General features: G+C 44.8%; 1 protein-coding gene across 6 annotated transcripts in view; it reads left to right on the forward strand.

The window, feature by feature from the left end:
- mef2aa (myocyte enhancer factor 2aa) overlaps positions 1-14,524 on the forward strand; it is a 73,864-nt gene that overhangs the window by 23,020 nt on the left and 36,320 nt on the right. For all 6 annotated transcript variants that reach the window (XM_030425277.1, XM_030425279.1, XM_030425281.1 and 3 more), the window contains exons 2-3: positions 3,786-4,010; positions 12,452-12,655. In XM_030425277.1, coding sequence (XP_030281137.1) covers positions 3,957-4,010; positions 12,452-12,655 — 258 coding nt within the window. In that variant the 5' untranslated portion in view covers positions 3,786-3,956. The remainder of the gene's footprint in view (positions 1-3,785; positions 4,011-12,451; positions 12,656-14,524) is intronic.

Here is a 14,524-nt window from a genome sequence, read left to right on the forward strand (position 1 = left end):
ATCCTCCTGTTCCTCCGGTGGTCCACCGCAAGCTCATAGGTTTTTTTCCTGATGTCGAGCTTCGAGTGATTGTCCTTTCGCCATGTGACGAAGCTCTCTATCAGTCCTCTGTGCTCCTCTGTAAAAATAGTCTCTAAGTGAAGGCAGCATGTTTTTCGCTGGCAATGATTCAGTGGAATAAAACACGTTAATATACTTCGATTTCGCCAAAAAACACACTTTTATGACCCTCTTATTGCGTTTTCTTCAGCGCGCGTATTATGTGATTCTGGAGAGAGAGTGGTCTGCAACACACACACACACGCAAACACACACACACACACACACAAAGAGCACATGATTTAGGCCAAAAACAGATACTCTGTCCCGTCTAACACTCCAGAGAAGTCGTAGTGTCACGCACAAACATGGCCTCCGTCACAGTGCGGACATTGTTCTCCTTTGTAATCTAACCATCTTCTGACTATGTCTATCTGGGCAAGCGGTGCCAGCTTTAAATTTCCCACTTAGTTCTGGAAATTGTGTTGCTTGATCTACACTGAAGTATGTTGTGATATGATCAACCGCAGCATCAGATTAGAGATCAGTCAACTCCCCCCCGAAAAATGACGTTTTGTCAGCTTTTCCCGACTAACTTTTGATGAATGCGGACACTAAGTTGGGAGCGCGGCACACCTGCAGTCTGAAGGCCCTCTCAGCTTGTCATTTCGTATCTGTGTAAGAGAAATGTCATGACACACGCTATTATGCCTCTAGACTCGAACTGTCCTGCTCTGACAGCTCGTCTGTGCGGAGAGAGGGGGGGAGATGTGCGCGTGCCCGTGGATGTACGGGAGCGTCTTGATCCTTTTGTGTCGCACGATTCCACTGGACTTTTTACGGAATGAGCATTTTGGGGCAGTAAGATTGTAATTGTAATTTTAGATGCGTACACTCGTGTTACAGTCATGAACACATTCGCATGCGCTCTCAAAGACCGTAATCCCGCTGTGGTCAGTTCAGATCTGCCTCAACAGATGATTGCAGGTGAGTCCACCTCAGAGAAGCTCCCTTAAGCCAACATCAGATTCACACGTAGGCACAAAAACACTGTTGCCTACTATATAGGGCTGTAACAAATGTCACTTTTACTTTACGTTCAAAGCTTCTGTCGAGGTTTGTGAATAACGTCTGTCTTCATATTTTATGACCTCATCGCCTTAAAAATCCTCAATTTGCATGGAGTGATTCACCAGATTAAATGGAGCAGATTAAACCAAGCGAATGCCGATACATAATACGATCTTCAGTTTTTGGTAAAGACTTAAGTAATTCACCGCAAATGTGACCGAGACTAAATAGATTTTTGTTTCTGCGGTTGTGTAAACGATCACACTTATCCCTTTCCAATACATTTTGACATTTGGATTAAGGGCCGCTCTGGAGTTACTGGAAATGTTTGGATCACATGAAACGACCCCGCGCAGCCACCGCTGGAATGTAATTCTACAAATAGATTCACACTAATAATATTAGTGTAGTCTAATATTTATGTGCAGCTATGCAGATATGCTGAATAGAACTGCGAAATAAAGAGCGCCTGCATTTGACTGTTGATTTAGAATTTGAATGTCAACATTATGAGTGAAAGCTCCAAAGCTTCCGACTAGTACAAACACAGATTGTGTCTTTATCTCAGTGTACTGTAGATTAAAATACGCCACTGTGGTCTATTGTCTGCAACTAATGATTATTTTCTTTGTGGAATAATCTGTTGATTATTTTCTTGATGAATCGAAAACCACAAGAAAACGATTAATTGATTATCAAAATAGGTAGCAATGTAAGCTTACTTTTCCTGTGACGAAATGAAAAAAGGACAAACTCGAGATCGATGGAGAAATCCAAATTTCTGTCATTATGATAACTTTTGGGACAGTGAATCCATCAAACATGCCTCCCTTTTCAGTAAAATCGCTTAAGTTTTCAATAATATATAAACAAATGGTGAAAAAAAACAAAAAACAGAATGAATGAGTATGAAATTATTACATTATCACAATTGCTTTTGGGATGGCTCCGGTATATCTGATCCCCTCCCCCACCATCAACCTTCCTCTAATTTGAACACTGTTCTGTTCAGTGTGTGTGCGTGCATATGTGTGTGTGTGTGTATGTGTGTGTGTGTGTGTGTGCGTGTGAAATGGTGAATGAAAAAAAGAACACCGTCATTCTTCCTGGCCTGTTGTGATGTGGTTTGGGGAAATTCTTTGTGGGGGTTCAGGCGGTTACTTTCCTGGCTCTGACAGCCGTGCGTGGGTAGTTAGCGAGGTGATCTCAGTCAAGTTTGCCTACAGTGGAGCCCCGATTCAGACAGCCAGACACCATAATGCCAGTCCATCTGTAACCCATAATGACTGTGTGCCACTGGAACTGGTCATTTTCGATTTCGCTGCCAATTCGGCCCCTGGCTTCCTCACCTCACAACTGCTGACTGCATCTAACGGCCCGAGTTGTTAACCTTTCTACATTTGTACTCATAGGGGAAATGCAGTTGTTTAGACATTTTCTATTTGCCGGGTGTAAGTGATGGATGCGCCTCCGGGGAGGGGGGCTATATCTCTTCTTGCCGAGCAGCGCAGACAGGACAGAGTTAGATGCTCTCTGGGGAGCGGTGCGGTCTGAACCACTGGCCAGGTGACAAGCTCATGAGGGAATATACTTCCCACCCTGCTCACACCCCATGGCTTCTCCTCCAGCTCGGGGAGATTTCAGCTACTGTCAACCCCCAGCCCGGGTGCTCTCTTAATCATCTTAAGAGCAAAGCTGGCATCAGGGTGGGTCAGCTCAGACAGAGAGGAGAGAGACTGTTCTGTTTCTGCAGGCGAGGGAAGGTAGACTTTAAAACTTTTTTTCTGTTGAGGTGAGCGTAGCTTTTTTTAAAAACTCGATCATAAAAAATAGAAACTACATTAATCTACCTTGGAAATTAAAAAAAGGATGCGCTGATGTCCAATCTTTTGGACCTAATTGGTGATGAAAGCTGGTTCAAGGGGTCTCTACCTAGATAGATGAGTTGATGTATAGCAGTCTGTAGTATAGCAGAAATAATCTGGCACCTAAAGACCCGGTAAACACTTTGAACACATTTTTTTAAACTTAACATTTATGCACAGATTTAAAACACAAGGTGCAACTTGCTAGTTTGTGAGCTTTAGAGATGCTGGCAGGTGCATTTTGTTAGCTGTTTCCTCCTCTTCATTGCTAAGCTAAGCTAACCGGTTGCTGGCTGTAGCCTCGTATTTAACGTACGGATGTGAGATTGGTGTCGATCTTCTCATTTAACTCCCCAGAAGAGGAAATATGCACATTTCCTATAATATCAAACTACCTTAATCAACTTATTGGCTTCTAACAAAGCCTGTAGGATAGTTTTCAAATCACCAACTAATGGTTCCAACCGGTGGTGAAATTATTTTGATCTTTGTGATTATTGTGGATAGAATAAGTGTAGGTGCAGTTCAGTCGAGCCAGTCGGTGAGTCTTGTATAGCAGCTGCCCTGAAAGTGTGAAGCCGTCTTTCACTGACTTCAGCTGAAGCTCAAGTGCAGCAGCAGAGGAGATAAGATTTACGCCATGCGGGTCTCATGCTTTCTGACTGTGCCTGAGAACAGAAAACAGAGCCCTCGGGTGCTTTGAAGTGCCTGAAGGTGGAACATTGTCGAGTGTCAAGTTAACTTTCTTCCGCCTCTCCCCCTCACTCTCTAATTTTTTTTTATTCTGTCTCTTTTGGTCCTCTGTTGCAGATTGTGGTGTGGTCTGTCGAAGAGTGTATCGCGAAGACAGAAGAGAGAAGAGCGAGCGTATACAAGAAGAGCGGCTGTTGCACGATGTGCTAGGAGAGCGGGGAGGAAGAAATCGTTTTGTTGTTTTTCTGATATTGTCGAGGTGTCAGAGAGACCGGAAAGGACGCAGCCATGGGGCGGAAGAAGATACAGATCACCAGGATCATGGACGAGAGGAACAGGCAGGTGAGTGTCACGACTTTTGTTAATTATCCATCTCTCTCTCTCTGGTGCATGTGCAGTTTAAGTTTAAATTTTCTCATCATATTGGCTTTTTTCTTTGCTTAGTTCTTCGCCTACTTTACAAGATGCTACTGTATGCTTCTATTGTGTCTGAGAGCACAGTCTGCCCTGCACCTCTCTGAAGGTTACGCTCGTCTTCTATTTTCCTTTGCTGCCTCGGCCTCGAGTTCAGCAGCTGTCATGGTGTGCACGGATCTAAACAGACATACCTCCCTCCCCAAAGTCTCCGGCCAGCTGAACAGGGACCATGACATTTCTTTGTCAGTGCGGTCGTATTTACAGACATGATTCCCCTGCCACCCTGCAATTTCAGCCCGAGAAGTTGATGAGGCAGCAGGAGCGCTGGGCTGTAGCGGGGGCCTCATGGCGTGGGAGTGAACCGAGGGTAGCGCGGAGCACAGCGGGCCGCCTGTGGCCTCCCCACACTGTAGGGCTTGTCCCCTGGCCTGGCAGTACGGCTGGGCCCCTTCGCTGTAGCCCTGTGTGTTTGCAGCTGTTTGGTAGTAATTAGGAGCAGCCACTGCGCCACAGCACCCTCTCATTTGCAGGGTGGGTCAGCGGGACACACAGCACCCTTCTCAACCTCGGCTGCGCTGGTCACAGCTAGCCGCAGTGAGGGAGAGAGCCGGAATTCAGTCTGTCTGCTCGTGTTATATATAAAACTCCTAAACAGCAAAACATCGCACAAAACAGTCTGTTGGAAACAAGAATAACAGGCTTGGATATCTTTAGCAGGGAGGCTGGGTTCATTTTCTTTTTTAGCCACTCGTCTGTTGATACAAGAGCTAAGTTAAGAAAGCGGGAGCGCAGTTTTTTTTTGACAAATTATACCAATTAATGAAGCTACCCATAGGTTTCCCATAGCAAACTGGAACACATCTCGTAAATAATATCATATGCATTCCATCACAGGTGGAGCAAGTTTTCTTTTTTTTTTTTTGCTGCGCATACAGAAACATAATGGAGGTACAGTAGCTTCCTCTCCTGAGGGTGTTAACACGATACGGTAGCAGCCGACCGGCGTTCTGACCGTGTCTCCGTCTGAGGCGAGCAGTTCAGCCAAGTGCAACACAAAAATCCACACTGTGGGCCAATTATCAGTATAACACCTGGCTCTGGGTGGGATCCAAACAGGTGGGTGGGAGAGGAATCACCTCTTTGCTGGTATCTACAGTGTATGCAATGACCTGTGACACTGCGGGGGGGAAAAGACAGAGAGGAAATTACATGAAAACAGGTTGTCAAGTATTCGCCGGATGAAGTTAACCCCTTCAGACGATCCGTCCTTTTACACCAAGAGCGAGGGGAAGACATTTTGTTTCAGCTGCAGAGAGAGCGAGAGAGCGAGAGAGACATTGCTTTTTATTAACGTGTCTCCCAAACTCGGCCGTTTGCATCAGATCTTAAATGCTTCCCCTGTATATTTTTTTGCGAGAGAAAGTTTATCAGCAGAGCGCAGGCACTTGAGCTCGCATTTAGTTGGTTTTAGCTGGCTCAGCAGAGAGTGTGCTGTGACAATAGACCGCCATGCTAAAATAAAGCTTTGGTATGAAGTGATGTATGCGTGTGTGTCTTCCTCTCCTTTTTTTTTTTTTTTTTTTTTCCTGGGCCATGAAGCACACAGTGCCATCTCCCTGGGGCGTGCTCCTAACCAAGGGGGAATAGCCATTAGCATATGGTCCCCATTGTCGGGAGACAATTTGAATCTTTATCTACGCCGCTCTGCTGCTAGCTATCCATAGTCGTAGCATTAAAATGAAAGAAGTCCTTAAGTGGGCTAATTAGATAGTATTGCTGTACGGGATGTTGTGTGGGGACAACTGGGGCTCCCTTGCGTTATCACTGCAAGTGCTTTAGGAGGGCTGTTAACCTTTCAGGATTTATAATACAGAGTGTGGCAAAAGGCTGAGGAGGTCTGTAATTGCACAATCTATCAGGAACTGTGGGTGCAGAGTTGAGACAGGCAGTGAACTTGGCTGATATTTTTATTTTTTTTTGCTTCAAGTCATTACCTGTAGTTTATGATGACACAATGCCATAAGTCAGGGTAATGAAGTGTGTTGCGCAAAAAAGACGAAGTAAGATAAGACAACAACCGAAATATTGGACACATCATGTGCGAGCGTGTCTCCCCGCTGTGTATGGAATGAGACATGACGGCTGCAGAGGTCCTGTCATGCATACTGTAGGACGGTAAAGAGCCAGTTCCCGAGCCAGGCCCTGCATAAGTGATGGTCCTACAAGACAGCGGCACAGCCGTCAGCCCGTCTGACGCGCCGGTTGCAAAATGAATGCTGGATAGCAACCAGACAACCGCACCTCCCTGGTTGATTCTCCTCATTTACACTATTCGCAGCAATTATTACCCTTTGAGTCACACACAAACGTCTCTCTCTCTTTCCTGCAAGCACACACTGGAATAATACGGAAGTGAAATTTGGCCTTGAATATCTGTTGTGTTTTGACTTGGAGGTTCGTAACTCGCGAACCATGCAGAATAACAACAGCAGAGCCAGTGGCGCTCAGTGAACATTTTCAGGGTCTTTCACCTGCCTCGTCTCGGAGCAGGCGCCATGCTGCGTGTGGATCTACGGGGGGGTACACATTAGTCTTGTAAGTCAGCGTGGGGAAGAGGCTGTTGTAGCCTAGTGAGCAGTGTCTGGTGACGTCCTCTGGATGCCATTAAGCAGGCTCACTGGGGGTAATTGCCCAAGTCATTAAAAGTTTGATGATTTTGCTGCTGGGTGGAGGGTTGCCTGCCCTTGCTGTGGCTCATTTTGGATTTTTGCTCTGGTACTTCAGATGCCTGTAGGCACAGCGCAGCTCTCTCGCGCGCGCTCTCTCACTTTCTCTCCGGGGAGCAGCATGGCGCGCACCTCCCGTTTTTCAGCCTTCACCCGTTCCTGAAGTTCTGAGCCGTTGTCATTATTTTTCTGACAGGTAAAGAGCTTGTTGATAGGCCGCGGACGGAACTAAGGAGCGCTGTTAAATGTGACTGTCAGTGCATATATTATCACTGTCCAACATGATATGTAGTGTCCGTAAAAACTGCAATGAAGCTGCAAAACATTAAAGTTGGGTGATGGGGATTTTAATTTTCTCTGTTGAGTGTCATGCATTGCCCAAAATGCTCACACTTTTAGATGATGTTGAATTATTTCCAACAATTACAATAAATTGAACAAGCCAGCTGTCTTTACACTGGATCACCCTCACTATGGATTAGATTGAAATTTCGAGGAAACCTGCTCGCATTTTCCTAACTAACATGTCACCCTCTCCACTAAACAGGATCAGTCACGGCTACTGTAGGTTTCAAGGTCAATCCCACCCAGTCGGCGAGGCCTTTGCGCCCTCACTTGTCCACAGCGGCTTCCTGGGGCTGTCCTTTCTCCCAGCGAGAGCTGATCCAGGCAGACAGTCGCGGTGGCCCTGGCCTGTCTCCCAGGTCCACACGCTCTGGCGCTGCGTAGCCAGGGCAGCAGCCACAGGGCCTGGGTCACTCTGCCAGCTGGTGCCAGACCTCTCTGACTCTCAAGCCCACTCTCATGTCTGCCACAGGGGCCATCAGAGGTGACATGAGGTTCTAATAAGGCCGCCAGCTCCTCACCCCACTGAAGGTGTTAGTGACTCAAGCATCTCTTGCCATGCCCCAGTCACAGCTGCACTCTGAGTCCCAGATGTCTTGTTTGTCAGCTTGGCACCTCTGCCCGAGGACCGACATTGATAGACCTTATGATTGACACATCAACTGTGGTTGGATGTGTGCGTCGGGGTCTGTTATAGCATATGCTGTTATATACTACACAGTGTCTGTGGAAGAGACCAAAGGAAACAAAGTATTGCAGGGAAAGCCCTGGTGACAGGCACATATGCTCGTGACGTCGATTTTACATGCATTTGTCTCAGGACAAACTTTGCAATGTTGCATATAAACGGTTGCATTAAGCACGGCCGGTTATCACGAAACTGTCAACTCTGCTCCCTTGTTTTCCCCTTTGAGTTTCAGTTTCAGTGATAACCTCAGAATTTTTTTTTTTAGGTAAACAGTGGCATTCTTTTTTCCCCTTGGCACCGATTTTGACTGATAACACTTTTAGAGAAGCAAAATGCACAGTGCAGCGCGCAGCGTGCTCTATGGTCTCATTAGCTTGCACATACGGCTGCGTAACATGCAAAATTAAAATCATATTGTGATTACAGATATTGTAATTGTGAGTCGCTAGTTTTGGTCTTTCACAAAAAAATAATGATCAGATTTTTGCTGGGGTCGGTATCAAACAAGTGTGTTCCCTCACGTCAGCAGAGTATGATGTGTGGGCCGGGGCAGCACGCTGCTTCATTTATAAGGTACGTTGTGACACATTTTACCTTTACCAAAAAACTGCAGCTCCTGCAGTTTCCATAATATTTTGATTAATTGTCCAGCCCCTTCTTGCACAAAACCCCCACATAAAGCTCACTAAAAGTATGAAACAGAACTGAATTACCAAGCCCAGTTAAAGCTCAATGAATACAGGTAGTGGTGGTGGGGCGCTTGGGGAAAAAAAGTTGAAATTTCATAAAGTGTGAATTGAGATCAGAATTACCACCTCATCTTGACACTGTGAGAGCTTCTTAAAAGGTCAGCCTGGCGCAGTCTAAATGAAATGCTGGTATAGTCACTGATCTGCCTGCTATTGTGTGAGCTGTTATAATGACCTTATCAAAAGCAGAGAAAGTTGGAATCACTCCAGTTTATTGGAAGTTCAAACGCGGCCTCCCTTCTCTTTTGTGCTGACATTTTGTTTCTCAGAACAGCTGTAAGATGCGCTTCGTACAACGCAGCTTTCCAGTACTGAGACTAATCCTGTCACTGTGACAATGACATGAATTAGTCAGGGATGTAGACTATGTGTGTACCACATCTTACTATAGGAGCAGCTCACATTTTTGAAAACCACACTCAGCGTCTATGTGGGTGTCTTTTGACTTGGTGAACCATAGGAAAGCTCCGCCAGTGAACCTCCCACTTGACCTCAAGGATGTCTGTGGTTTTCCACCGTCTCACCCGTCACCCCAGAGAAGATGGGGGTGGAGGGAGGTTATATTTGTATATGTAGGTCCTTCAGCTCAGAGTTGTTTTTGTCACGAGTTATCAAATTGAGCTGGACTTCTAATGTGTTCTAACGAAAAAAGAGAAAAATAGGGCAAAACTGTACAAAACAGCCTCCTTTTTCCCTTTTAAAGGCAACCGTGTGAGTAGAGAAGAGTAATGTGGTCGTCACCTTTAATGGCTGTGTGAGCAGCAGCTGGCTTTTGCAGAGGCGCACTGTGTCTATGGCTGGGGCGAGGACCAAGTCTCAGTGCTGCTGCTGAGGTTGAAATGAAGCAGTGCCTGGGTCAGCAGACCTGCACTCAGCACTCTGCCATGCATCCAGGTGGAACAAAGTCCTCGCTCAGCGTCTCATCCTGGGCTTCCTGCTGAAAGGTGACATCTCCATGGCTTAACAGCCACATTCATCTGCTAAAGAGCATACAATTTGTTAATCATTTCCCCCCACGTCACAGCCCCTGCTTTCCAGCTGGTTAGGCAAACAAACAAATATGTGAGCGGGCAAAATGAGCGAGTGGGCAGAGGAGACGAGTATCAGAGGGTTGGAGCGGCATCCGCTCGAAGTGAGACCGCTTGGACCGTATCCCTCCGACCGCCTCTACGCAGTGATCCACCTTGAGACACTCACCAGAATGACACGCACAAAACCACACAATGCTTTTTTCTGCTCCACCAAACTCACTCAAAGGCTTTATGTGTCTGCGATTTGCGAAAGAAACATGTCATTTGATTCAGCTCCTCCTGCATTCAAACCTTGTCATTTCAGGAAATGTCATTTTAGAATTTGGTTTGTCGGATGAGCTCGGCTAACGCCGGCATATTGAATAGGGAGTGACACGAGGACAGGCTCCTCCATGTCTAGAGCGGGAATAATGGTCCTGTGTAATTACCTGTAGTGTGGAAGATTTGAAATTCATTTATCACAGTTGGAGTGACCCCACTGCCTCAACGGTTACATACACACTATGCAACACATAAGATTATACTGCATTATACCAGTTAAAATGAGGGTATAGCCGCAAGCTGTGACCAATTAAAGTTGAACAAAGCCAGCTCATCTGCTCAACTCCTCTCTTAGTAGGTCAGTGAAGCTGATGGAGAACACAGACACATGCGCTCCTCTGCGGCTCTAAGCGCGGCTTTTTACGAGCACATTCACGAGCCACGTCGTAGCAACACACGTCTAACAGGACGCACGCTGCGAGAGACAACATAAATCTGACTCCCAAATATACGCATTTTAAAAGAGCTATTTTCTGCAAACAACCATTACAAAACCAAAAGGAGGAGAAAACAGATACATTTCTGTCCTCCCCGCTGGCTGATGGATGATTTGAGCTTGAGAAATGACTGTAGCATATACTGTAAAGAGGTGGTGTAACATAATGACATGTGTGTATGGGTCTGAGGCGACCACAGAGACAGAGCTGCAGAGGTACAGGACATAAAGTCACTTTGCAGAGAGGGTTGCGTTACCATTGGAGTGATGTATGACCCCAAGTCCCATCTGAGGGCTCGTGTTACAAGGCTTATGCTGCACTACTGAGATAGCTTTCCGTATATGGAGTCAGGGGCTACAGTAATGTATGGACCCCTGTTGTTGCCAAAGCTCTGACTCAGCTCGCTGACTCGTGCCTCTTACCCTGACCTCTGTCCTGATAACTAGACGTTTGAGACACGCACTATGTCATTGCGATCATTCCTAAAGGAGGACTGATCTTGTTATCTGTCACCTTGGTTACAGTAACATTGTTGAGACATAATGAGGCTGTTAATACTGTTATTTTCCTGGCTTAGCCTACATTGTACGCTCCAGATGACAGTGTTTGTTTTTCAGTCGCACGGCTTTTTAAAACTTAGCAGAACTCTTTACTTAGAGATTTTATACAAAATAATCAGCATTAAGCAGCTCTGCAGTATTATTGAGAGTTTGTTGCCACCACAGTCGTCAGTGGTGAGACTACATTTACTGGATTACTGGGTTTTAATAAAGGTACCTCTCACTTTTTTGTCCCTCTTACTTTGTTATACTTCACCACATTTCAGAGTGAAATATTGTGTTTTGTGCCTTTTTGTCCAACCCAAAAGACTCTTCGACTCACTTAGCGGCATAAATGACAAAGAAAAGCAGCAAATCCTTCTATTCGAGAAGCTGGAACCGGTAGATGTTTGACATTTTTGCTTGAATCAATTATCACCTCCAAATGTGGTTTTGGATCCAGTTGGCAAAAATTGCATTAAATGTGGTTTTCTCTGCTGTCCAGACTTCCTTGAAATCAATCTGGAAACATTCTGGATATGCCAAAAAAACAAACAGATTTGGGCTGGTAGTTGGGAACATATCCTTAGATGCTTTCCTGCCCCACCACACTTGATTTAAATTATCATTTTTGATTGTTTTCAAGCTCTTCTGAAGCTCGACAATGACCGATTTTGTCAGGAAAACATCTAAAACATGCAGGACATGAAACACACCAGTCTAATTGTTGCAGCTTTACTTCTTATTCTTCAATGCAGCACTAAAATTATTCCAATGTAGACAATCAAATGTAACACAAATGTGTATTTTCCTTGTGATATTGACTAACTTTGTATTTTTACTTCAATACAAAACTTCTGTTCCTAATGGAGTGGTGTTGCTACATTCGCTGAAGCTGGCAGTAGACAAGTTCTTCGCTTTAACTTGTCATCATGAAGTAAATGCTCATTGCACAATGTAATGGCCATAGAGTAATGACACCATCTGCGTTTAGATTCCCTATAAACTTTACTTTCACTATGCAATCTTTGTCTGCCACCGGGCACAACAAAAAAAAAAAAGAAAAAAGAAAATGAAGGCTGACTGTCGTTCCAGTCATGCTGGCAGCCTGGCACCATTTCACTTCTCACGTCTCAAGTATAGACTAAATGAATGAGTAAACTCGTGTCTTGTCCTGTGTTGTTGGTGCTCGCTACTGAGGAAAAAAACCAAAAGTGATCCGGCTTTCTTTGTGACCACGGCGCCAAAAATAATACGACTTGGAAACGCCAGGGAGGGGAAATGTTGTCTGCTTCCACTTTAAGTAAAACATGTGAATACTTCTTCAACCACCGCCATTTGTACAGTAAACATGGAGTCGAAGGAATAAACTACCACCTTCTGTTATAATAAGAATGCAAAACGAACATTTGCGCTCGTGTGTAGATGTACAAATTTCAAATTTGTTCTCTCGGATTTCATCTGTTTGATTTAGAGGGACCGCTTTTCCCTCTGTAATGGCTGGTTTTGTTTTCTGTGTGTTTTCCTCAGGTTACCTTCACAAAGAGGAAGTTCGGTCTGATGAAAAAGGCCTACGAGCTGAGCGTACTATGTGACTGTGAGATAGCCCTCATCATTTTCAACAGCTCCAACAAACTGTTCCAGTACGCCAGCACAGACATGGACAAAGTGTTACTGAAATACACAGAGTACAACGAACCCCATGAGAGCAGAACCAACTCGGACATCGTAGAGGTGAGTGAGCGCCGCCTTCTTACACGTGTCCATTGTGATGGAAAAAGACGTTTCTGTGATTCAACTGTGCTCAAATATTCTCTCATCTGATGTAGCAGGGTGTCTGCAGGACCTTTTGAAGATGTCTTAAACTTAATTCTATAAACATAAAGCCTTAAAAGTCATTAAATAGTCTTACATTTGTACATTTCATCTGATTTCATTTATCCATCTTATAGACGCACGGTATATAATTTCTCGCCATCAAAACGAAAGACAAACAAAAAGTGTGGGATCATGGGAGTTGTAGTCTTCATTGTTTAACAATCATCACTGCCAGGGAAAATCTAGCACGCAGAAATGTTCATGGACGCATGTTTGGTCGCGTTCGCCGACCTCCCTCCTCACCCTCTGACTCTCCCCTAGAAGGCATGGCGACAGGCGACCAAATGAAACGCAGCGTTCCCTTGAACAAAAGTGTGAGTTTGATCATTGTTGGAACCATTTAGCATAAGTGTAAGCTTACTAGCAGCTTACTTTTTAATTTATACTCAAACTACACTAAATGTAGATTAACCTATCCGACCCTTATAATCATACTGTTGCATAAAACCAGTGTGGCCTTCTGGCAAAAAAAGTAGTGCGTCCCATCAGAGCTGCTGTACGGCAGGCGTTTAATGTGCGAACATTACATCTCCGTATAATTTTTCTGCGAAACCAGCTCAGTTAGTTGAACCCAAGAGGATTTTATTTTTCCGCGGGTTTCTGTTTCTTTCGCTCGTGCCATTGCTTAGCTTTCTCAGTACAGTTAGCCAACTAACTTCGTTCCGACCTTCCTTGTTACCTTGTCCAAACCTTACCTGGAGTGCTTGAATAAAAAAAATACATCAATCAATAATCTGTCTTAAATTTTGACAAAAATGATGTTGAAAAGGTCTTAAAAAGCATTACATTTCACCATCTGGTACCTGCAGACACCCTGTTTATGTTAAATGAAGTATTTTAAGACTGGATTCAGACTGAAAAATTTGTTGTTTTTTTTTTCTGTGGGCTTAAAGGTTTTCTGGAGGGTAACACTTTAGACACACAAGAGTGAGGAACAAGTAACAGTTTCCTTCTAGTCACCATTCAGATAGGGCACAGGAGGTCTGCACGCCCTGATAAGTTCATCTTCCCTCGTGCCCATCAACTGACGTGGAGTCCTATCTCTGCACCCAGTAGCCGCTGACCACCGGCCTCGACTCTGTTTCCCATAGATACTGTACCTGTAGGGCTCGGCTCTCCGGCTGCTCCTCATCACAGACCATCAGCTCGCCTATTGCTGCAGCGAGAATACAGTGTTTAGTGCATTCCATACCGCTCTATAAAACTCAACAAGCACTTGGGTTTCCTGGCAGCTCCTGCGTGCCCGGCCGACTAGCGGAAGAGTAAGCCACTTGTTATGCCAGTATACAAAACTGTGAGCCAGAAGCGTAGAAAGCCAAAGTAAATGAGAATGATTAGGGATACATCCTGTTCCAAACATCTTTCATTGGCACACGTGTGGTTTCTCAGCTTATTCAAGATCTGCTTTAAGAGGCCGGTATCTTCGCTCCGACGGAATAAAAGCATATACAATGTATGTTAATACCCATTGATGCAATCACAACACTGCTAGTATAAAGTTGTCTTTGAAACACACTTAGACTAGCTTCTTCTGCACTAAGATAAGTCTTTATCACGCTGCATCGCAATACTTTTACCGCCACCTGCCCACTAAAAACATACAGCATTTTTTATTACTGCGGCCCAATTAAGAGACATTAAGGGGTTTGAGATGGGCGAGATTGAAAAAATTTCAAGAATCCCCAGCTTTGGAAAAAGACTTTCACTTGGAGGAATTAGTGAAAT

The sequence above is a fragment of the Sparus aurata genome, chromosome 8, assembly GCF_900880675.1.
Source record: "Sparus aurata chromosome 8, fSpaAur1.1, whole genome shotgun sequence".
Lineage (NCBI taxonomy): Eukaryota > Metazoa > Chordata > Actinopteri > Spariformes > Sparidae > Sparus > Sparus aurata.